Source organism: Muntiacus reevesi, chromosome 18, assembly GCF_963930625.1.
Source record: "Muntiacus reevesi chromosome 18, mMunRee1.1, whole genome shotgun sequence".
Classification (NCBI taxonomy): Eukaryota; Metazoa; Chordata; class Mammalia; order Artiodactyla; family Cervidae; genus Muntiacus; species Muntiacus reevesi.
The window spans coordinates 20,370,212-20,394,962 of NC_089266.1; the positions used below are offsets into that span (position 1 = coordinate 20,370,212).

General features: G+C 49.8%; 1 protein-coding gene across 4 annotated transcripts; it reads right to left on the reverse strand.

Annotated features, from left to right (window-relative positions):
* Positions 1 to 157: 157 nt before the first annotated feature.
* Positions 158 to 24,486, reverse strand: ODAD4 (outer dynein arm docking complex subunit 4). 4 transcript variants are annotated; one of them, XM_065910758.1, is made up of 14 exons: positions 24,291 to 24,486; positions 23,398 to 23,545; positions 22,205 to 22,336; positions 21,812 to 21,962; positions 20,984 to 21,045; positions 20,522 to 20,687; positions 18,973 to 19,197; positions 18,577 to 18,784; positions 14,047 to 14,133; positions 12,793 to 12,951; positions 12,273 to 12,469; positions 6,630 to 6,730; positions 4,968 to 5,052; positions 158 to 2,266 (listed from the first exon to the last, which is right to left on the reverse strand). In XM_065910758.1, the coding sequence occupies exons 1-14, from the start codon at positions 24,386 to 24,388 to the stop codon at positions 1,743 to 1,745; spliced, it is 2,343 nt and encodes a 780-aa protein (XP_065766830.1). In that variant the 5' UTR covers positions 24,389 to 24,486; the 3' UTR covers positions 158 to 1,742. The 4 variants fall into 4 exon arrangements, with proteins under 4 accessions (XP_065766830.1, XP_065766831.1, XP_065766832.1 ...); XM_065910759.1 differs by lacking the exon at positions 23,398 to 23,545; XM_065910760.1 differs by lacking the exon at positions 12,793 to 12,951.
* Positions 24,487 to 24,751: the final 265 nt, after the last annotated feature.

Genomic DNA, 24,751 nt, shown 5'->3' on the forward strand with positions numbered 1-24,751 from the left:
TAAAATTTTGGTATTTTACTCATCAGGCTGTTTATTTAAAAAAATATTCACAACCTGAAAGTTGAGAGTTAAGTTTTATTCCGCGGGAATTTTTAGCATTTCAAGCCAGGGAGATAGTTTCTCAAGTAACCCTGAGAAAACTGCTCTGAGGAGGCGAGGGTAGGAGCTGCATTATATAGAAGTTTTCCAACAAAGGGCAGGTAGTCTGAAGGTGGAAAAGACTATTGTTGAAGAAAACCAGTTATCCCAAGTTAAGGAATTTAGAGCTTTTCTATGTATGGGAAGATGCAAGAGAGTGGGCTCACTGACATCATTCCTTTAATATGCACCTCAGCTATCTGGAGCCTGTGTCCTGTATTTTTCACATCCTGAACTTTCCTCAGGGCTCAACCGTAGGGAATGGTTTGATTTTTGCTAGGTTGCAGGTATTCTCCTTTCTGTGCTCCCTTAGGGCTCACCAGCTCACCTTCCAAGGTGGCTGCAATCGCTGATGACTGTGACATCCTTGTTTACTGATGTGGCAGGAAATATTCAATTTCTCAGAGTTTTGCAATTTTTTTTTTTTTTGCAATATTGCGTTAAAATACTGTTTCTCTTGCTTACTGAGTTTTTTTGACCCTATGTTCCTTAAAAGTTGCAGCTGAAATGCCTCACTTGCCTCTCCCTAGTCTGGCAGGCCCAAAGTCAGCCTCTGCCCCAACCAAGCCCAACCCTTCCATTAACTATGGAGCTGGAAGTAGGATGGCAGTGGCCAAGGGGCTAGATAGATAAAGCAGTGAAATTCTTAACTCCTCCTCTGGGGCAGCTGCTTAGCCACCCCTCTGTGAAACCACTGGAAGATCGGGTGGGTTTTCAAGAGCTTCCTGTGTACCAGGGACTGTGCTAAGCATCAGGCCCCAAGACAGGTATTTGTTATACAAAGGATGAAGCAAGTTTGGGGAGCTTGATTCACTGGACTGTATGCAGGCCCCCAGGGTGGCACAGGTGGGTCCTGAGGCAACTTCTACTCCCAGCTGCTCCCTGTTCTCTGCCAGACATCTTCCTTCTCCCCCTGAGCTCCAAGAGCCCCACCAGTGCCAGCAGGCACCTCATTCTGTTTTCAAGGCTTCGGGGTTTACAAGTAGGTCTCCCTCGCTGTGTGATGGCTGAGGTTGTCCCATCCTTATTTCTTCCAGAAAGCCCCCACAGTACCCTGCACACAGTGGTACTCAGCAAGATGAACCAATGGTCAGCAGCTGGGCAGCCATACCTCTGTTCCCACGCCTTTCTCTTTCCTCCCCACTTTAGGCTTTTTGAGTTCCTTGGAGTTCACCTGTTTCTTCCTCCCCTGAAACCCTTTCTTCTTAGCATCTTTCTCACTTCTTCCATAAGGTCCTCACACAGGATCTGGGGGAGAGGACCACATTTCACACTTAGGTGACACTGTGGGTCAGGCCTTGTTTGGGGAGGGGGTCTCCGTGTTTCTCCCCTAGTCAGAATGTCAGAGTTCTGCTCAGCAAGTGGGACCCCCATGCCCATGCATTCATTCTCTAAAGCTCTTCTGAGAATGGGTGGCGATAAGGAGGCAAAATGACAAACTCGGGGTTTGTAAGAGTGAAAGATACACATTTAAAGGGAAAACGGTAATAGAGACAGGATGACCTGTTGGACCCAGTCCACATTAGAGAGAAAGCTCAGCTTGAATGTCCAGTTTAATAAGACATCCATGGTCCCTGCGAACACCAGCCTGCTGATCCTAATGCCTACTCAATGGGTTCATCTTCCTTTTCATCCTTTTCTATTTTTTCAGAATTTTCTGTTATTTCCATTTCTTTTATTTCTCCTGATTCCGTTTTCCCCAGTGCTTCCGACTCTCCTCCGTCAGTTTTTGAAAGTCTCTTCTCTAGTCCTTCCGATTCCCTTGGGCTTGATTCATCTGAAAGGTTTTGATCCAGTTCTGAAGGCCTCCTGTAAATTTCCCTGGTTTCCTCTCTGTTCTCTTCTGTCCTGCCTGCTTCTCCAAACTGTCCTTTGGCAGTGTCTCCTGGACTTCTCACCTTTGCGCCCAGTTCTTTTCTCCATGAGGCTTTTCCTGGGTCTTCTCTCTGCCTCTCTTCTGGTCGCCTAGCTGTGACCCCCAGAGTTTCCTTAGACAAGACACCTTGGAGCTGTTTCTCCATTTGCTCCCGCTCCCACTGCTTCATCACCTTCTCAGGTTCATCTTTTGTTTTCCTCGTTTCCTTCTCCTTTGCCGTTCGTGTTTGACCATCCAACATAGTGGCATTTTCTGAAAAACAGGAGAAAGGAGAGAAGAGAGGTGAAAGTTTGTGCTGAGAGGCCTGAGACTGAGGCAGGGGAAATTACACACGATGTCACACTGAATATAATTGGCAAAGCCAAGATTTGAACTCAGGACAGTCCACCTCTGGCCCACATTCTTTCTTTTTCCCTACAAGAACTAGCTCAGGTGCTGGGAAAAGACAGAGGCTTCTCCTTTGGCATCCTCATTCTGCATTTCTCTTTGTCCCTGGGGAGCACACTCATCATTTGTTGGGAGGTTCCCCTGTTAAAAAAAAAGTGAGCAAACTGTGCTGGAAGTTCAGACGCAGGGCAGTTTTAAAACCCAAGTGATCTTTGCTCCTGGTTTTTACCAGCTATCAGAGAAAAGTTACCAATCTCCTCTTGAGTCTCCTCCACACTCTTCCTGGGAGTCCTGGTTTCTAAGAGTCAACAGGACTTTGAGTTCAGAGCCAGCAAAGGTTGGCTGTGAAGACACATGCAATGCTGCCACCTGCTGTCCAGGAAGGGGAGTGCCCAGTAGCTGCCTGTGCCTTCAGGGGCCTTCCTCAAGTTTTCAGGATGCCTTTCCCAGCCTGCTGTCAGCCAAGAAAGGAGAATGCTTGGAGCACCTGCTGCGTCCCCTGACATTACTGCTTCTGTGGCTTCTGAGAGCGGCTCCAACAGCGTGTGGAGGCAGAAGCAGATCTCTGAGGGGATCCAGCCACCATGTGCAGGCACTGGGTAATAAAAGGCCATCATCTGACTGCTCAGGTGCCCAGAAACCCCACACCCAGATTCCCGCTGCTGTGCCGGGACCCGAGAGGGCTTCAGCCTTGGTGCCCGGAAGGAGCTCTGTCCTCCCAGAAACCCTGAGGGAGCCCCAGCCCTAGCTCCCCTTTACTTCAATGTGGCTGCAGGGAGGGCCCCACGGGATGGGTGGGGGTGACAGAAATAGTATATGTAGAACCATGGTAAAACCATGGGTTCCAGAGCCAGGCTGTCCAAGACTAGAAACCACTCTGGGACTTTAACCCCTTGGCCCCGTGTCCTGATCCCTAAGATCAAGCATGTCATACTTATTTTGGGCTTCCCAGGTTGCACAGTGTTAAAGAATCCACCTGCCAATGCATGGGATGTGGGTTTGATCTCTAGATCAGGAAGATCCCCTGGAGAAGGAAATGGTAATCTACTCCAGTATTCTTGCCTGGAAAAATCCCATGGACAGAGGAGCCTAGCGGGCTATAGTCCCTGAGATCACAAAGAGTCAGACACGACTGAGCGACTAAACAACACTATTTCATAGTGCTCCAGGAGGGATCCCATGAGTCCGTATGTATAAAGCTTAAAAGAGCGCCTGGGCAGGCAGGAAGCACTGAGTGGCGATCAGCTTCTATGATCACCCCCACCACTCTGAGGCCCGGCCCCCATCCCTGCGGACTCCTTGGGGCCGGAGTCCCAGCCGCTTCCTCTTCCCTCACTCCTTTCATGGGGGCCTTTCAGATAGCTAGTGCCTGGGGGGCTGGGGGTGGGATCAAAGGCCTCTTCACTCCCTGGAACTCTTGGGAGAAAGAACGTGGTAAGGCTAGACCGGCACAGTCCTGTCACCTCTGCACCGCAGCCGGCCCTCGGGCCCCCCGTCCCGACCCTGCCCTGCTCACTGCCCACAGTGGGGGTGAGTGTGGCTCCCAGTCAGACTGCTGAGTGACCCGGGCTGATGATTCAGGCTCCAGAGTCCTCCGCCTCCTGGCAGTGAGGGTCTAGTGAGATCATTCTGGCTGAGGTTAACCCAGTGTGGCCAGTGGTAAGAGCACCCACAGTGTAAGCTGCTTTTGTTCTGCTTCCGTGTTTGCTCCTGTTTCCTGCCTGAAATGCCCTCAGCCTTCCAGCTTGCACTGGGCTGGAAGTGCAAAACACCTGGGCATCTTCTGGAGCCTGAAGTGGAAGATTCTTCCTCTTGGAAGTGTTTCCTACCACCCCAGAGAACTGGGAGCGCCCTGCCCAGGCTCTCACGGCAGAGCGTGGTCCCCTGATCAGGAGACTTAGGTGCCCCGCTTTCCCACTGGGCTGTGGGCTCCTCCAGGGCAGGGGCCGAGCTTCTGTCACCCCCAGAATCTCACACTTCCCTGGCAGGTGACAAGCGCTTGACAAATATTTGATGAACTGAAGGAATATGGGGGTAGTGGACTTCCCTGGTGATCCAGTGGTTAAGAATTCACCTGCCAATGCAGGTGACAGAGGTTCAATCCCTGGTCTGGGAAGATCCCACATGCCTTGGAGCAACTAAGCCCATGAGCCATAACTACTGAGCCCATGTGCTGCAATTACAGAAGCCTGTGCACCTAGAGCCTATGCTCCAAAACAAGAGAAGCCCCACCGAGCACCGCAACCAGAGTAATCAACTAGAGAAAGCCTGCGTGCCGCAACGAAGACCCACCACAGCCAGAAAGTAAAATAAACAATAAAATAAACGAACACATCTTTTTAAAAAATACAGGAGTACTGAAGAAATAAGACGGACGGCATGGGATCTGACCCCGGACTGAGGGGTCCCCCTCCTGCCTCGGGAACGGCTGCTGGCGGCACTGAAATCAGGAGGCCCAGTGGGCAGCGCCAAGCCCAGAAGGAGCAGCAGGAGGCGTGGTGAGGACTGCTGGAAGGACAGCATGGGCAGGTTTCTGAAGTTGCTGTCTTCCAGCTCCAAAACTCACCTTTCTCCTTCTTTTCTTTGAGTATATCCCTGTAGTTGGTTTTCTTCAGCTCTTCAATGATGCCCTTGTTGGCATCATCCAAGGCCTGTGGGCGAGAGGAGTATCAGTGAACCCTCTTAACACTGTGGGACCTGTCCTTTCCCCACCCAAGCCCCAACCCTGCCCACCCTCCCCTTCCTCTGGCTCCTCTGACTACTCCTGCCTGAGGTTCATGGATCATACGGACTCGGAACTCTCCACACTAAGTGGTATGAGAGATACGCTGCTGGGGGTGACTCAAACTCATCTCCCTCAGACTCAGGCATGTTTTGAGGGATTGCGTCTGTCTACTGATTCCTAAAGCTTCAGCCAAATTAAAGGAGACAAGGCAAGCCCCTCAGCCTGCAGCCGGGCAGCAAGCCATGGAGGGGACTCGGCAGCACACCGAGGGTGGGGGTGGGGCTGGGGGCTGGCCTGCCTTCAGAGGGGCTTCCAGGGCCTCTGCAGGACAGCCAGGGACTGGGAACTCAGCCTGTGCTGTATCTTGAGGGCAACTCGGCTTTCTTGCAGCCCTCCCTGTGACTTGGTCTGGGTGACGCACCACTAGACTCTCACGGAATATCTACAGGCCCTGGATCGCTGGGCCTGGATGCTCTCGGGCAGTGCGGTCTGCCCCTCAGTAGATACGCTTTCCTGCCTGGAGATGCCAATCAGGGGGGTGAGAGGTCAGGGACTAGGTCCCATGAGGAGCCATTTAGGGCTGTGTGTGTATTTGGCTTGATGGGCACTTCTGTTTCCTACTTTCAAAACCCTGCCCAGCCTCCAAGGCAACCTTGAACCCTCCCTCTCCGTGAGGGGAAAGGCCCAGCTCTGCCTGCCTGCTGGAGCTCTCAGTCTGAGTCCCCTAGTCCCTGCCGCACCAGTCAGGAACAAGGGACTGTGTTTTCAGCTTCCCGAGGGCCGGGACCACGTCATCACCTTTGCTGCAGGGCTGGAAAGACCCTAGATCTGCACTGTGTGATACCCAGAGTCCTCACGTGGCAACTGATCACTTGAAATGTGGCTGGTGTGGAGGAACTGAACTGCAACGTTCGTTTACTTCTAACTCCATTTACTCTAAATGCTGCAGGTGGCTAGCGGCCGCCTGACTTGAGCAGCACGGGTCTGGACTGGTGAGTGAGGCCATCACACTGCTTTCCTATTGTCTTCTGTGGGGGCTGCACTTTTCCAAGCGCAAGTCCTAAAGTCAGTTTAGGGGGTCTCAGCCAGCATTAAAGACAAGGAATGTAAAGAAAAAACAGAGTAAGAAATATCAGCATACATAACAAAGGTAAATATGTTTTGTAAAACTTGCTATTTTTCATCTGTTTTTTCAAATAAAACTATGTGTATTGAGGGAGTTCCCTGGCAGTCCAGTAGTTGGGATGCTGACTTTCACTGCAGCAGGTGTGGGCTCGACCCCTGGATGGAGAACTAAGATCCCTTAAGTTGCTGTGCAGTGTGGCCAAAAAACAAAGTTAACAGTATGTGTATTGGTTGGGGTGCTATATAAACTGATGGCAACAACAAACATTGCAAAGCTACTGCCCTACCTAGAAGGTGCTCTGTGGTTGAGGGGAAACAAACATCTGGGGCTGAGGGTCCCGGGCCTGCCCCACCCCACCCCCAGAGAGAAAGGCTCACGTTGATGATGGCCTGCTGTGCCTCGTTGTTATGGACCAGCTTCGCTCTCTCCAGGGCCTTCTCAAAGTTGTTCACGGCTGATTCGAAGTCCCTCAGCTTCACTGCAGGGAACAAGGGAGGCAGGAGGATGGAGACAGGAGGATGGTGATGCTGTGCCCTGCCCTGCGGGTACCAGGGGCCCTCAGGAGCAGCAACACCAGGCAGCCCAGCACCACCCTTTTCAGACATCTCCTGGGCCGCCTCACCACCAGGGAGCAGAACCTGGGCACCCGAGCCTTGGATTTCAGGTGCCAAGAGTCAGTGAGGGAAGGGGTCAGTGCCCACATCATGCGTCTCCAGGGGGACAACTCCATCCTGCCCCATTGTTGCCCTAATGGTCTGGGAGCAGGCGACGAGAATGAAGACAGAACATGAAATCTGGTGCAATGGGTCAGGGGACCTGCAGCCTCTATTGGACTGAGGTGCAGAGTCCACTCTGAGTCTAGCTTTTATTCCTCACTGCAGACCACAAGACTTCCTCAGATCTTATCTTTCTCAAGACACATGCCATATCAATCACATATCCTAAATATCATGGACTACACTGACATAGTCCAGATCTCCTTGTGTTTACCCCAGTCCATTCCCCTCTGGGCTGGTCTCGGGAACAATTAGCAAGTGCGTAGGCAGCGTTCATGCCTGACGCCGACCCAGAGTTCCAAGGTCTATGCTTTTATGATCCCAGTCATAATCCCTTCTGGGTCTGGTCCTGGGGTTTGTAACAAGGCTATAATTCTAAGAAAGACATGAAAAATAATCATCAATGTAGTTTCTTAATATGCTGTTTTTCCAAGTGCTATTTCTGTGAAATTTCTCAAGGCGTGAAATTACATTATTAGGAATTCCCACTACACCCCATCTTTAAATGTTCCAGGAGAAGACATCTATTTTTTTTTTTTTTTTCCTTTTTTAACGTTTACTTAGATTTGTAAAGAACACTGTGGCCACCAAACACAGTCTGGCAGGACTGGATGTGACTCCTCATGGGCCAGTGGCTGGGACAACAGTGCCCACATTGGAACAACCTGAACCCAGGGAGGAAGCAGATCCCTAACCACCCCAGGGCACTCACTCGGCCAGTTAGCACTGGGCCAGGGATGAAGGCTATGAACTGACTGCCCTTGGAAAAAGCTTAATTTCAGGAAGGAAGGAGAAAAGTGCTCCCCTGCCGGGGCTGGGAACCCCACACTTCACTTTCTTTACACACCACTGCTTCTGCTTTTTTAAAAAGTTAATTAATTTGGCTGTGCTGGGTTTCAGTTGTGGTAGGCAGGATCTAGTTCGCCAACCAGGGATCAAACCCGAGCCCCCTGCGTTGGGAGCACGGAGTCCTAGCCACTGGACCGCCAGGGAAGTCCCTCCACTGCTTCCTCCTAAAACTAGTACCCCAAGATCTACCCCTCTCCCACACACTGCTTCAGGATTCCTGGGGAAAGAAGGGCCTTGTATCCATAAGTCAAATTGCAAAAGGCAATTACATTTGAAAAGCAATTCTAACATAGTTCTGAAAGTCTGTGGCGTCAATATACATTTCTTTCTTCAAATACACATTTGAAAAGAAGAAAACTTAGAGTAATGCCTCAGAGGCCACCATGAATAAATGTCTATGTCATTCTGACATGGTAGGTCAGAATAGGAGTCATAACACCCAAGTGAGTGAAGCATTAAAGACCATTCTATTTGTTTTCAACTGAATCTATAACCTGAAATTATCTCCATTCTGGGGGCCCTTTTCCCCTTCTTTTCCTCACTCTGTGCATCCACAAATCCACACATGTATATCCATATTTTTGTTGGCTCTTCCAGGGACTAATTGTTTCTTACCACTGTTGGAAACACTCATGGGAAGCTGATGGGTAGGAAGGAAGAAATGAGCATTTCTGGAGAGCTTGCTATATGCTGGTTCCTATTCTAAGTGCTTACACGCGTAGCCATTACCTCATGTCTTCACACTATGAAGAAGATACATACATACTCTACGTGCTAAGTCACGTCAGTCGTGTCTGACTCTTTGTGACCCCATGAACTGTAGCCCTCGCAGGCTCCTCTGTCCATGGGATTCTCCGGGCGACAACACTGGAGTGGGTTGCCAGCCATTTCCTTCTCCAGCATACACACTATAATTATCCCCATTTGCAGAGCCCAAGATCTGCCCGCTTGGCCAGGCTGCCTCTATAACCCAGGGGCTCCTTGGCTGCTGCGTTGGACTGGACTTTTCCACCGTGTAGCATGGAAACTGAGGCCGGTAGAGAGTGGCCTGCTCCTCCAGAGGCCCTCAGAGCCTAACAAGACCTCACCAGGGGCAGGAATTCCCTGGTAGTCCAGTGGTTAGGACTTCACGCTTTCACTGCCAGGGCCCAGGTTCAATATCTGGTCAGGAACTAGGATGCTACAACAAGCCCTGTTGCAGTGCAGCCAGAAAGCAAACCAAAAAAAAGTCATCAGAGAAACAGGAAAGAGTTCTAGGAAAAGGCACAGTAATCACATCTTCCCCAGTTTAAAGCTTTCAAGTGGTTTTTTCCTCTATGTTTTTAGGAAAGAATCCATGATGTGTAAGGAGGCCTGAGAGGCCCTGTGGATCTGGCCCTTCACCAGCCTCCCTCCTCCAGACTTTCCTGGCCCCCAGTGTGAGGCGAGCAGCAGTAACGCAACTTAGATTAGGAGTAGGCCTTCCTACTATCAGGTAGCTTTCGCTTAACAATGACCACTGTTTGCCAATTAGGACCAATTAGCTTTCACCGATGTTTGCCAATTAGGAAATTAGGAACGGGGTGGAAACCCCCAGGAAAGTCCCGCCCACGCGAAAGTATTCACCAATGAAATTGTTTTGCAAACGTGTAAACAATCCGCTTCTCACTCTATAAATTTGTGTAACAGGTTGGGCTCGGGGCTCTCTGACCCGCACCACTGTGTTGGTTGCGGCAGGGAGTCCTGACTCGAGTCAGTAATAAACTTCCCTTCCTGCGAGTTGCATTGTCTCGGAAGCCTTCTCTCTTCCCGCTAGGGGATTCGGACATCGGGCATAACACCCAGAAGCTCGACACTGGTCTCCATCAGTTTCTTAAATCAGCCAAACTCTTGCCCACCTCCCTAAATGCGGTTCCTTTGGCTGAAAAGTTCTGCCTTCAGAACTTGGAACGACTGGTGCCTTTGCATTCTTAATGCTTCTGCTTTAAAGTTACTCTTCAGGAACTTCCCTGGTGATCCAGCGGTTAAGAATCCGCCCTGCAATGCATGGGACAAGGGTTCGATCCCTGGCCATCGAACTAAGATCCCACATGTCTCAGAACAACTAAACCCACAAGCTGCAACTACCAAGCCCACACACCACAAAGGAGTGCCCAGCTGTGAAAGATCCTCATGACACAGTGACGATCCCATGTGCTGCAACTAAAACCCAGTGTGGCCAAATAAATAAATATTAAAAAATAGTTACTCCTCAGATAGGAGGACAGGAACAGTTATCAATTTTCTTCCTACTGTATGCCCAGCTTTGGTGCCTAGAAGGTGCCAGGAAAGCATTAATGATGTGAATAAGTGAATGACTGATGAGACCCGTGATCAGAGTGCCTGTCATACTTCCCCCCTTCTCTGGGGTCAGCCGTGTACCCAGGGCAGGGCAGGTTCAAAACTGTGAACAGGAGACCCAGCTCCAAGGCTTTCTTATTACTGTGACCTAGAGCTGTTTACCCTTTTAAACTTGTATTGTCTACAAGCAATAAATGCTGGAGAGGGTGTGGAGAAAAGGGAACCCTCTTACACTGTTGGTGGGAATGCAAACTAGTACAGCCACTATGGAAAACAGTGTGGAGATGTCTTAAAAAACTGGAAAAAAAAAAAAAAAACTGGAAATAGAACTGCCATATGACCCAGCAATCCCACTTCTGGGCATACACACCAAGGAAACCAGATCTGAAAGAGACACGTGCACCCCAATGTTCATCTCAGCACTGTTTATAATAGCCAGGACATGGAAGCAACCTAGATGCCCATCAGCAGATGAATGGATAAGGAAGCTGTGGTACATATACACCATGGAATATTACTCAGCCATTAAAAAGAATTCATTTGAATCAGTTCTAATGAGATGGACGAAACTGGAGCCCATTATACAGAGTGAAGTAAGCCAGAAAGATAAAGAACATTACAGCATACTAACACATATACACGGAATTTAGAAAGATGGTAACGATAACCCTATATGCAAAACAGAAAAAGAGACACAGAAGTACAGAACAGACTTTTGAACTCTGTGGGAGAAGGTGAGGGTGGGATGTTTCGAAAGAACAGCATGTATATTATCTATGGTGAAACAGATCACCAGCCCAGGTGGGATGCATGAGACAAGTGCTCGGGCCTGGTGCACTGGGAGGACCCAGAGGAGTCGGGTGGAGAGGAAGGAGGGAGGGGGGATTGGGATGGGGAATATGTGTAACTCTATGGGTGATTCATATCAATGTATGACAAAACCCACTGAAATGTCGTGAAGTAATTAGCCTCCAACTAATAAAAAAATTAATTAATTAATTTAAATAAATAAATAAATAAAATAAACTTGTATTGTGAAATATTTCAAATATACAGAAAAGTCAAAGGAATAGTATCATGAATCCCCATTACTCATCACCTAAATTCAAATATCATATGGTGTCACTTCTATGTGGAATCTAAAAAAATGATACACATGAACTTATTTACAAAACAGAAATACTCAGAAAACAAACTTATCAAAGGGGAAAAGGTAGGGAGGGATAAATTAGGAGGTTGGGATTAACATATATATTAATACACTACTATATATAAAATAGATAATCAACAGGGATCTACTGCACAGCACAGGAAATTCTACTCAATACTCTGTAATAACCTACAAGGGAAAAAAATCTTAAAAAGAATAGATGTATGTATATGCATAACTGAATCACTTTGCTGCTCACCTAAAACTCACACAATATTGTAAATCAACTATATTCCAATATAAAAGTTTTTAAAAATTACCAAAATATTGCCAATCCTGTTCCACCTGTTCCTCCTCACCCCCATCCCTTGCTGTTTTATTAACAAGCCCATTAACTTTATTGAGATGTGATTCATTCAGTATAAAATAAGCCCCTTTGTAAGTATACAGTTCAATGATTTCTAGAAAATTTATAGACTTGTGCAATGAACACCACAACTCAGCTTCAGGACTTTTCCAGCCCCCTAAAAAAGCTACCTCTTGAGACCTGGGGCAATCTGTAGCGGCACTCAGAGTCTCTGTTTCCCAGCCTATGAAAGGAGGACAATACCTCCAGCACTGACTTGCAGAATGATTAAACCGAGAATGTGCGTATAAAGGCTACTGAGCCAAGGCCGGTGGAGCTGTGTTGATGAGGACAAGACACTGCTGGTCTGCATGCAGCTCAGCTGAGTTCCTCGAGGGCAGAGCAGTTCTCAGGATCTCCCAAGCCCTAACTGAGCGTAGCTTAAAGTAGGCACTACACACGGGTCAAAACTTGGGGCTTTACCCCCCCTCTCAGGATCAGAATTTGTCTGATCCATCGGGATGGAGAGTTCAGCCCCAGCGTGACAGCAGGGCCTGAGGGCTGGGAAGGGCACCTGTACCTTGGGCCTGCGCCACCAGAACACTGGCGTTCAGCTGCCATTCCATGTCCCCTTCTTCCTCGGCACACTGCTGGGACTTCTCACCGTAGCTCTGGGCCTCCCAGGCCTGGTCTAGCTCCAGGTAGCAGCGGCCAATCTCATGGAACAGCCAGGTCTTCTCCAGGGTGGTTTTGGCCAGAGGGATCTTCTCCTCCCACCTGGGAACACCAATAACCGGGGTCAGCTTCCTCCCCTCAGGCCCTGCACTTGGACTTAGGAGACTGGGCTTCCTACTGGTGGCCGAAGAAAAACTGTACTCCAACTACCAGTTCTTTTAGGTGCAGGAGTGGAGCTAACAAGCACTAACATATTTTTTAAACTACCAGGGTTATTTTGGTGCATCTATAGAATTGGCTTTGATACCACAGCTGAAAATAATGCTTGTAAAATAGCATTTGAAATAACTCCATAACCTTTGAAAGTCAATGTCAAGTTGCTCAGTCATGTCCGACTCTTTGCAAACCCATGGACTGTAACCTACCAGGCTCCTCCATCCATGGAATTTTCCAGGCAAGAGTACTGGAGTGGGTTGCCATTTCCTTCTCCAGGGGATCTTTCCGATCCAGGGATTGAACCCAGGTTTTCCTCATTGCAACCAGACACTTTACCATATGAACCACCAGGGAAGCCCACACATGACCTTTAAGAATATGATTAAGCACATTTAAGAGAAAATCAACACAGTAAAAAAGATTGGGATGAAAAAACAAAATATCAATAAAAGTCAGAGGAGGATCAGAATGAGCACTTATCTTTGGGAGGTGGGACTAAAGACTTCCTCATCTAATTTTCTATATTTTCCAAATGAATATTTTAAGGTTAAGCACATCTGACTCTTTGTGACCCCATGGACTGTATATGGGAGTGGATAGCCTTTCCCTCCTCCATGGGATCTTTCCAACCCAGGGATTGAACCCAGGTCTCCCGCATTGCAGGTGGATTCTTTACCAGCTCAGCCACCAGGGAAGCCCCACATTAAGCACATATTTACTATAAAACATTTTATTATGAAAAGACACGAAAGGGTGGGTGAATGCTCACATGCCTCTGTCTTTTGGCACACAGGCCCCAGGGGCCACTGGGGAAACCAAATGACCTGTAGCGCCAGGCTCTGGTCAACAAGTCTGTCCTAGTCAAGCAACAAAGGCCTGAAGGACAATTTCTCTCTGCAGTCAAGCCCGCCCCTGAGTCTCCCAGGGGCTGAATCACCCCACTGGAGCAGGTCACCAGCTCCAGGGTTGGACATCAAAAGTCCATCAGTTAAGGTCTCTAGGGAGCTCAGGCTCCATTCCCAGTGACCCCATGTGACCAGAGAATCACAGAATAACCTCCAAAGAACTCCCAGAAGTCAATGGTCCACCCAGTCATGAACTTGGCCAGAGGTGAGGGTTGCCTGGAGAACTTGTTAAAACCAGATTCCTGAGCTCCAACCCAGACCTGTAGAATGAGAACGTCCAGAGGAGAGGCTTGATAATGCACATGCCTAAAAACAAGTGTCCCGATGCTTGTCAACGGGAAATTGGGAGAAAATGCTGATTTTATTCTACTAATTAATATAGCTGATGAGCCCAGAGTTTACAAAGTGGCTTTCTTCTGGTCACCTAGCACAGCCAGGAGCCAAATTCGGGTCTTCCGATGCCTGTTTGCCTGACATCCTGCCCCAGGCTGGGAGTCCAGGGGGAGGTTGGGATGTCCTAGCCCTCAAGTAGGGAGGGGGTGGTCCTGGGTCACTCACGTATCAATGGCTTGTTGGAATTTCCCGACTCTGGCAAAAACCCTGCCAATGTTGTCCAAGGCTCTGGACTTGGCATCAGGAAGATCACTGTAGGGAAGAAGCAAGACAAGGTCATTCTAGGCACTATGGAAACTAGAAAGAAGGTAAAGACGGGCCAGTTGGGGGGAAAATGCCCAGGCTGGCAAGGCTGAGGTACCATGGCCCTCTCATGGGATTGGACATTATTGGAATCTCTCTGGTAGGCAAACAGGCAACAGCCTACAAAGACACCCCTTTGGTCCTGCAACTCCCTTTCTAGAAATTTACCTCCAGAAGATGTGACAAGAAGACTCATTAAAGTATTGTTTATAATAATAAACAGTGGAAATAATCTAAATGCAATCAGTGCAATTTTTGTGTACAAAAAATGTCCTTGATACATTTAGGTTAAAAAATCAGATTATGAAAAAAAAAGTCAGATTATAGGAGCTCGCACAATGTCCAATGCCCTATTCATCTTAAAAATGAATGTGTGGGGGACTTTCCAAGTGGTCCAGTGGTTAAGAATCTGTCAATGCAAGGGACACAAGTTCAATCCCTGGTCCAGGAAGATGCCACCAGCCGTGGGGCAACGAATCCCGCGCTCTAGAACCCATGAGCCCCAACTACTGAAGCCTGCATGCCCTAAGATCTGTGGTCTGCAACAGAAGAAGCCGCTGCAAGGAGAAGCCTGTGCATCACAACTAGAGGGTAGCTGCCGCTTGCCACAACCAGAGAAAGCCTGCGTGCAGCAACAAAGACCCAGCGCAGCCAAAAATAAATTTTTAAAAAATATCTCCTTCCCAACAAATAAACCAAGAAACCCAACCTGAGTCCCCTCCCACAGCATCCCCCTCATTCCTCCTTCCCTGGCCAGCTCCCCCTCTTCCCATTGTCCCCCAGCCCCTCAGCCCCCAACCCCCAGAGGCAGGAAGGTCTGCTCTGATTCCCTCTCCTCACGGGCTGGGCCGCCTTCTCACATGTAAATCTGACCAAGCCCTCCCTCCCCCCACAGACATACCCACGTGTGTCTGCGGTCTCACTGGAGCTGTGTGTGTGCTGGCAAAGGGGAGCAGCCTCAGTGGCTGCCCAGGGATGGGGTTACGCACGTCATTGCAGGCGCCGAAACACCTTTCTCTGAAGCCATTCAAAGAATGAGACGTTCCTTTCCAAGACACAGGTTTTGTTGTTTGTTTGTTTGTTTTTTTTTAAAAAGACCCACAGAAATGAGTCATTTCTGTTTTAAAAATCCTATGGGGAAACTTCCTTGGTGGTCCTGTGGCTAAGACTCCATGCTCCCAGTGTGGAGTTGCGGGAGGCTCTCTCAGTGTGATTCCTTGTCAGGGAACTAGATCTCACATTCCGCCACTAAGAGTTTGTAAGCTCCAGCTAACGATCCCACATGCTGTAACCAAGACCCGGCACAGCCACATAACGGAATATTTATTAAAATCCTATGTATATGCACATGTACACAAGTAAATAGGTTGCAAAGGGGCCAGGAGGACATTATCTCAATGTGGCCCCCAGATTGGGGAGAGGGGAGATGTCTGAGTTCTGCTCTCAGAACCATACATCCTGGGTCAAGTACGATGCCTCCGGGACTGGTGTGAGAACAGACTCCTATTGGCCCTCCCTCCTCAGCGGGCCTCCCCTCCTCCTACTCCCCACAGGTCCGGTCCCCCCAACACTACCTGGAGTGGCCCAAACCCCCCACCCCTGCCCTGTCCCTCTGCCTCGGGGGGCCACTTGCTGGCCCTATCTCCCTCGTCTCTCAGAGGCTCCCTCATCTCCCCTCTCTGGGGCTCCTGGGCCAAGTTTGCAGCTCTGATGTTGGCTCCCCCTTCCAGAGTGGCTGCTCTGTTGTGGTGTGAATAAATAAGTTGACATATGTTGATTTATTCATAACAGTGATGTGTACTAAGATAACTAAGTAATGTGTACTAGGATGTGCAGGATGGGGAAAGTCTGCAATCAAATCATCCATACAGTAATCAGGGAAAGAAATGAGGGCTGACTGAGGTCACTGGAGAAGCTACTCAGACTAGTCGGATTTGAGCCATGGCTGGAAGGATGGTGGTCTTTGGAGGAGGGGGTGGGGCTGATCTGATTGAGGAAGCATGTGGGGTATACACATGAGACTCACGGGTGAGACTGGAGGCCCGTGTACAGAGACTGAAAAGGAATCAACGTTGCTGAAGGAACACCACTGTTTGCGTAATCAGCCGCTGAGCACGTATTCACTGCATGTCCTTTATAGGGCAGGTGCGGGGGAAAGAATGGGAATAGAGAAGTCTAAGGTAGAGGAATCGGGTGGAGAGGGAGGTGGGAGAGGGGATGGGGATGGGGAATACATGTAAATCCATGGCTGATTCATGTCAATGTATGACAAAAACCACTACAATATTGTAAAGTAATTAGCCTCCAACTAATAAAAATAAATGGGGGAGAAAAAAAAAGAGAAGTCTAAGGTCCATCAGGCAGACGAAACGTGTGGCATGTGGAGGGGGAGCGTGGATGAGGGCTGCTAGGTCACTCTGGGCGCACGCACGGAGGGCTTTCCCCTGGGGGGGGAAATACTTCTTTACAATCTGAAGGACGGGGAGGAGGGAGCTGATGAAGAAAGCGCTGGCAAAAGAGTAGGAGCAGAGCCATGCGCTGTTGCCAGGGTTCAGGATGCCCAAGGGCCTGGAGATAGCCCGAGTCAACAGAGATCAGGACAAGTCAGGTCAGCAAGGGCGGGCCAGGCGATGGGACTGAACTATGCACTATGTTTTGCATAGAAGGGCCAGCTGGGCAGCAGGAAACCCAGGTCAGAGGAAATAGGCAAGAAGTGAGGAAGATGTGGATGCAGCTGTGGGAGGGGAATGGAAGGGAAGATTCTCTTGATAGGAGGAGGAGGCATGGACAGGAGGCTGGCGTGGGCAGCGAAGGAAGCGAGGTGTCTGGAAAGCCAGCTAGACTCCTTCCTGGTGACAACACAACCACCAGTGCCATTCTCCCGGAAAGGGAGCCCTAGTCTAAGAGGTCTTGAAGGAAGATGATGGATTCCACTTTGGATATGTTAAACTGGGGGCTCCCATGAGACATCAAGTGGAAATGCCTCAGATTCTGCTGGATATGTGAAGATTTATGTCTTTAAGGCATGGGAAAAGATTGGATCCAAAATACTGTCTGTACTTCAAGTTCCCCATGAGGCAGTATTATCATGCCTTCATTAGAAATGAGGAAGCTGAGAGAGTGAGCAACTTAAAACCACACTGCTTCAAGTGCCCCAGGCAGGAATCAAAGCCAGGTCTGTCTCCAAAGTTAGTCATTGTTTGGGAACCAGGAACGCCCAACACATGAGATTCTGGCTGTGCAAGGTGAGAGGCCAGTGAGAAATGAACTGGAAATGGATGGACAGCTTACAGGGTTCCGGTGATTGAGGAGAGGACAGGAGGCAGGTGTGTTCAGGAAATCCAGTTTGACCCAAAGAGTGGCCTGACATTAGAGGGTTGTGTAGAAGTGGATTCAGAGAGGGCCCTGAGTGCCCAGGAAAGATCCATTTGATGTGAACCTGCAGGCAGTGAAAGGCCAAGGCCTGTTTGTCAGCAGGAAAACAGTTGACAGGTAAGAAGCAGTGCGTCTCTGGAGGTGACTTGTGAGAGCAGCTGGAGACAGGGAGAGCCAAGGGCTGACCTGCGTGGACATTCGAGGATGGGAGACTGAGGGGGCTCAGAACTGCGGGGCGAGTAAAACTGGGCAAGACAAAGTCATGAACGACTCCAGAGGTTGGAACCAGGGTGCCCAGATAGTGATGGTACCTCTGGGAGGGGCCATCAAGTCTTGGGAAGACTTGGTTCCTATGAGAGCTGACGTTACAACAGTCATCATGGTTACACAGTGCTGTTCTGAGATCTTTATGTGAATTTCTGCATGTCATTCTCCTTCCCACCCTACTGGGTAGGGGCTATCATTATGCCCTTTTGACAGAGGCTGAGAGACATTATTTAAGTGCCCTGCCTAAGGCCCCGCAGCTGGAAGGTACAGCTCAGAAGCCTAAGCTCTTGGGACTTTCCTGCTGGTCCAGTGGCTAAGACTCCGCGCTCCAATGCAGAGAGCCCAGGTTGGAACCCTGGTCAGGGAACTAGATCCCACATGCTGCAATTAAAAGATCCTGCATGCCACTGCGGAGACTGAAGATCCTGAAGGCTGCAACTAAGACCTGGTGCAGCCAAACAAATAAATAAAATGATAAGTATTTTTTAAAAAATAAAAATATCCCTACGAGCCAAACCACAGGGAGCTTTTTGGAGTTTGGGGCCTCTACCCTCCCTCTTTGTGGCAAAAAAGCTGACAGTCTAGATGTGCCCTTGTCCTGGGGAGGTGACTCCCCACTCCAGGGTATCCATCTCAGGCATGCAGAGCAGAAAGTGGGGGCTCAGCCCCCAGCCCCAGCAGCCCCAGCAAAAGGTCAGTATGTAGCTGGGCCTTGGCCACTTGGCCTTCCGAGCCTATGCAGGCACTCACTACTCCTTGGCGATCTCCAGGTCCTTCCTGTGGCTCTGCAGGGCCGCCACCATCTGCCCCAGCTCGATCTGGGCATTCCCTATGCAGCTGTACAGGTTTCCCACCAGTTCATCCTTGTTGGGCACCTCCTCTTTGTTCCATTCCAGCACCTTCTTCAGCACTTTCTCAGCTTTCTGAAGGCTGCCTTCAGCACTGCCGCTAGTCAGCACTGGGAAAGGAAAGAGGTGTCGTGGAGAGGGGAGCAGTCTCCCCCTGGCCAACAGAAGAGCCCGCATCCCAAACCCCACCCCGCCCTCAGATTCCATCCAGCGGCCGAGTGAAGCCAGGGCGCCCCAGCTGCCATGTGGCTCTGTTCCCAAATGGCCACGGGGCAGCCCTTCTGAGACCACCACCCACACATGTCAATGTCCTCCAGACTCTTGAGGATGTAGCGGGCTGTCTGCGAGGGACGGCGTTTGCGGTCCCGCAGCCACTTCTCTTGCATCAATTTCCGGTCCCGCTCCCTGGCGTAGATGGGCTTCTGCTGCCGCCAGAAGTCACTGCGCGTGTCCAGGTAGTTGATGCCCGTCATGATGAGGTCCTCCACGGTCAGGCCACGCTTGATGGTGCCTTTGATCAGATCTGTGGGGAAGCGGGTGGGGAGGAGCCAGCTCGAACAGGGATCGAGGGGAGTCACCTCCTCTCAACCAAAGAGTGTCCAGGGACCTCTACCTGGAACTGTGGGACAGTAGTGAGATCAAGAGCACCTGGGTGGGAGAGGGGAGTCTATCTGGGACCAGATGAAGCCAGACCCCCCCCTTTGGGGCACGCCTATGGTACAGGACTTAGGGCATCGGCCCCTCATGGCAAGACAAGACGAGCTAGCAGAAGCAGCAGCTGGTGGATTGCTTCCTGAGAGCCCTCGGGGCTCCTTTATTTCAAGCTGTGTCCTCAGAGTAGTCCAAGTAGAAATGCACAACCTGGCCCCGGCTGCCAGTGCTCAGTGAGTCCCTGGGTACCAAGTGGGCCAGGGCAAACTGGGAGCCAGAGGGGCATGCCCGAGCTCTCCTCGCTCACCTGAGCAGAGGTCAGAAATGGGAGTAAAGCTTTAAGGCCTCTTGGGTAACATGTGGGCCACCTCTCCCCTCCCTGGAAGCTCCTCTGTAGAGAGGGAAGCATCCAGGCCTGTTATAGAGGAGACGGGCCAGCCGTGAAGCTGCTCCTGAGATGCAACCCGCAGGGAATCCTACAAAGGACCTTGGGAAGTCAGTTCTGGAGAAGAGCCCTTGGATTTGAGAGTGATCCCTGTGTGGGCTCAACAGCTAATGGCAACACTCCCACCACCAGTGTTCATACGAGACATTCACTTCAAGGCGCCTTCCTATTTCTTGTTCCTGCCAGTGTGGTACAGTGGGAAGAGTGTGGAACTGGAGGTTAGGAGGCCTGGGTGCTGCTGTCAACTCCACCACTAACTTGCTTGTCACCTTGGACAAGTTACTCCCAATTCAGGGTCTCTCTTTCCTTACCGATAACAGGAGGGATTAGACCAGTTGAGATTTTAGGACATTCTAATTCCACAGTCCTGGGAGTCCCTTGTGAGCACCTCTGAGCTGGATTCCTTTGCCCTTGGTATACACTGAAGGCTCAGGGGGCTGCCCCTTCAGGGACCAAGGTGGTAAAGAAACCCAGATCTCTGGCGTTCCCACCCAGGGTACCAGAGCACTGAAGAGTACTGGTTCTGAAACTGGACTTCTTGACTTCCAATCTGAGAACCGCATCACTGAGTTACGTAACCTCCCTATGCCTCAGTTTCCCTATCTGTAAAGTGAGAATGGTAGTGGAACCTGTCCAGAGGAATGTGTCAGCAAATATCGTTTTATAGGCTTTGCCTCTGGTTCATGTGTTAAGCATCCACCCCAGGTTTTCTTTGCCCTGAGTTTCCTGCTGCAAACAAAGTGTCCGACACCTTCGTCCAACAGGAGCTTCTCCAGATACTCCTTGTCCACGTAGAGTTCTCCCAGGAGCTGGCGGACAATCTTCTCGCTCTTGAGCGAGCCCTTCCGCTTGCTCTCTCTCTTGGGGTGGTGTACGAGCTGTCTCACGGGATGAGGCTTCTGCTGGGCTCGCTTACTCTGGGAAGATGGAGCAGTACCCCCCCAGAGTCTCAGAAAGGAGCCCAGAGCACCAGCCAAGGCTCCCTGAGCCTGGGATCCCAGACCCCTCCCTCCAGGACTTCTGTGCGCTGAGAACCATGGAGGATGTCTGGTATGGGAACAGCGCGTGGGAGCTGGGGCAGAACCCCCTGACCGCCTGGGCTGGGCAGGAGCTCCTCACTCGCAGGCACTCAGAGCCACTGAACGGTGTGCTCCTCAGGCACGTGTGTGGCCTCTGCCTTCTGAGGGAGGTGGAGTCAGAGCCAGGCCCTTACCTCGGCCTGCTTGCTTAAAAAGGACAGGTCCCCTTTGTTCTCCAGTTTAATAGAAGAGGGACCTGCAAAGACAGAAACTGGGGTTTAGGTCGGCAGTGGCCTTAGGCACAACCTATCACACATTTCATGTGGAAATAGTTGACCTTTGGTGGGAAGGTGGAACCTGGCTCAACTCTCTCCAAGCAGCCAAGCCACCCCCACTAGCCCAAGGCCACATTTCCAAACAAAGACAAGCCCTAGACACCAGGGCCCTTTTCTATTTATACACACTGCCACCCACAGTGACAAACCCCCCTGCCCCCCCCCCACCACCTGCACACAATGAACCGATGGGACAGCCAGCCTTTGACGCCTGCGGGGTAAGGGAGGAAAGCAGGGGCCAGGGAAGGCCCAGTTCAGAACCTCATTCTGTACTATGACACAAGGCCAAAAAGAGGCCTACTCTTCTGGCTTGGGGTGAGTGAAATGGTGCTTTTCATCTGGGTTTTTGTTTGTTTTTGTTTTTTTTTTTTAGCACACACGCACGTACTGTGCTTGTTTTATTTATTTATTTTATTATTATTTTTTTTTCATTTTTATTAGTTGGAGGCTTTCATCTGGTTTTGAAGAGAACCAGATGCTGCAGTGTTCAGGACAGTGGACTGGAGACTATCCTCCCAATGGACAGTTTCTAATCCTTAAGAAAATCAGGAGCAGCCAAATCTAAGCTAGGTGCTCCCTGTAGTCCTCCCAGTGGTGGGTGCTCACCCAGGGTACCTGAGGCCTCCCTCCAAACCTAAGGATTCCAAGAGCCTCCCAAATAAGCGCATAGGCCCCATGGCCACTCACTTCCCACCGAGTTGTTGATGGCTTCCTGGGCTTTCTGAATTCCAACTTTGAATTCTCGATCAGGTCTCAGCTTGTAGCCCCGATGGTAGAACACCAAGGCAAATTCAAAGTCGCCCATGGTGTACAGGGTCTCGGCCTTTTGTAAAATCCCCTGAAACGAGAGGAAGTCAAATCAAGGGGAACAGACAAAGCCTTCCCAAACTCAGGTGTGGTGCAATGTAAGGACCCCTGGGTTGAGAACAAATGTTGGGATACAGGGGCAGAGGCAAGTGATCTATGAAGGAAAACAACAGTCAACTCCATGCAGTCTGGCTGGCTCTTTAACCATTAGAGGCTGCTGCAGGTAGAGGCAGAGAGAAAAGCGAGAAGGAGTCCTCCCACCCAAGCAGTCACCTTGCAGAAAGTTGGGTCACCCTGGAGTGAAGCCTCAGCATCTTCCAGGGATTTTTCCAGCTCTCCCATCTTGAGGAAGCACTTGGAGCGGGCAACCAAGCAGTTCCTATCTCCGCTCTGAAGATGAAGAGCCTGAAGAAGGAACCACTCGGATTAACAGGCATCTGGCAGGGTGAAGTAAGAAGCTGGACTGGACACAGCAGCCCAAACCCTTCTGCCAGAATTGCAGGGGGACTCCATAGGCCAGCAAACAGGTCTTCTTTAGATCCTTTCAGACTAAAACCAGCACGACCCTGATCTCTGCTTAGTCAACTAGGTTATCTGCGGGTAGTCATCATGGACAAGGTCAAATCACAAGCTATTGTGGAAACCACTGGTTGAGATGTGAGAATATACTATACTACCCAGTGGATATACTGAACTTCCCCAGTGTCTGGGATTCCTCCAGTTCACTTAGAATCCTAGGGTGTTTAGTGCTTAACAAATTCATCCGTGAACCTGAAATGGTTGCACAACACATTCAAAATACTACTTGAAGGAGACTTCTCTGGTGGTCCAAGGTGTAGGAATCAGTTTTGCAATGTAGGGGTTGTGGGTTCAAGCTCTGGTCGGGGAACTAAGACCCAACATGCCACACGGCAGCTAAGCCCATGCGGCACAACTACTGAGCCCAGGTGACAAAACTAGAGAATCCGTGTGCCACAACGGAAGATCCCATGACATGACAAGGGATAACAAAATGAAGACCCCATGGGCTGCCACTAGGACCCACGCAGCCAAATAAATAAATATTTTAAAAACAGTACTATTTGAAGATCAAGCATTCTGAAGGCTAACAAAATGGATTTTAGGATGATCTGCAACTTGTGTTACCCATTGTACACACCCTCTCTTTTTACATAGCTTGTTGAGAATCAATCATTGTTTCAGGGGATTAAGATGAAAATGTCAGGCAAAAGGAAACTGTGATTTTGGACCCGAAGTGGGAATGGAAAGCCTCTCCTTGTCCCCATGTCCTTTCTTCTCCTGTCTGAGATCATTACATAGTCTGCAGTGTGATGTCCTTTCTGAGGCACCAGATTGTACCTACTTCCATCTAAAACCTTCCTACTTTTCCAGAAAGAGCCTTTCTTTCCTAGAAAAGACCACTTCTCACCCAAAGCTATAAGCCCTTGTGGTGTTTTTTTTCCTACCTGAGCTTTTCCAAGATGAAAGTTTCCAGAAAAAGGAGAATGGATGGGGGCAAGGCTCCTGAACTTAATTGCTGGCCCATCTGATCCATTATTTCCGGTTTTAGGATGTGGTTGGTGATCCAAAGGGACTAAAGACTCTAGGTAGCAACTGAGAAGTTTGACTTTAGAGGGAGTCTTGGGACACGTTAGAGAGCTATGCTACCACCCCATTATTTGTAACAAGCGGGCTATTTGTTGTAAAAGAAACAGTCATAACAAAACATCCAATAGCATATTTGCAAGACAGTACAGTAGTGTATGATGGGAAGGTTAGCACTTCAGCACTGAAGTCTGACTGCCTGAGTTTGAATCCCTTCTCTGCCACCTGCTAGTTCAGTGATCTTAGGCATGTTACTCAACTTCTATAAAAAGCTTTCTTATCTTCAAAATGGCATAATAACAGCACCTCCCCCTAAGCTCACCACTTAGTAGTAAGTCTGGTATCCTAAAACAGCACTCAACCCCCTTAGGGTGGATTGGAACAATTTATACTACAGCAAGAGATGTTATTTATTGACCGACCACCTTCCATAAGCAGTTGTGTGCCAGAGACTTCCCTTCTGCAAGCAGTCCCCCAGCCAACCTCCTGGTCAGTTATGGGAAACCGAGGAAGGAGGCCAATCACGAAACATTTGAGCAAAAATATAGGAGACGGGGTCACTCTTAGCGCAGAGGTTGATTATTAACAACCAGGTAGAATACAAATGGGAAATGGTAGAAAATGGCTAAACAGGGGTTTATCTTTGACAGCGGTGCATCAATCAGTAACAATGGAATAATAGAAACAATAGGGTGGTCCAGGCATCATCAAGACCTCAGTGAAGGGTAGCTGAAAGGTTCAGAGCACGACTCACATTGCTGAAGCTATGGGCGGCTTTAGCGAACTCCCCACATAGATACAACCGCTCGCCCTCCGCCATGTAAGATGGAAAGGTGCTTCGCAAGACTTCATTTTCTGGGTCCGCCATGGTGACGGAATTCGGAGACGCTGAAGCTGAGAAAGGAAGGAAAAGAAGCCTGAGAACCTCAGTCTGGTTTGTGGAAGCTCCGTCTCTTAGCAACCGGGAGACGTAAATTACTTCCGGCCCCGCCCCTCGAGCGCGGGGCGGAGTCCGGCGCGCAACCGCCGCCTGTGTAGCTGGTGCCTAGGAAGCCGCGCACTGGTTGGACCACGACGAGCGCGTGGCTCTTCGCTTCAAGGAGGCGTCTTTGCGACTTGTAGTGTTGGCAGTTGCACGCTTCGTCGGTTCTTCCCGGAGTTGCTTCGCATTCAGAAGCCACAGTCAGGGGAAAAAAAATTGACAGTTCGGAAGAC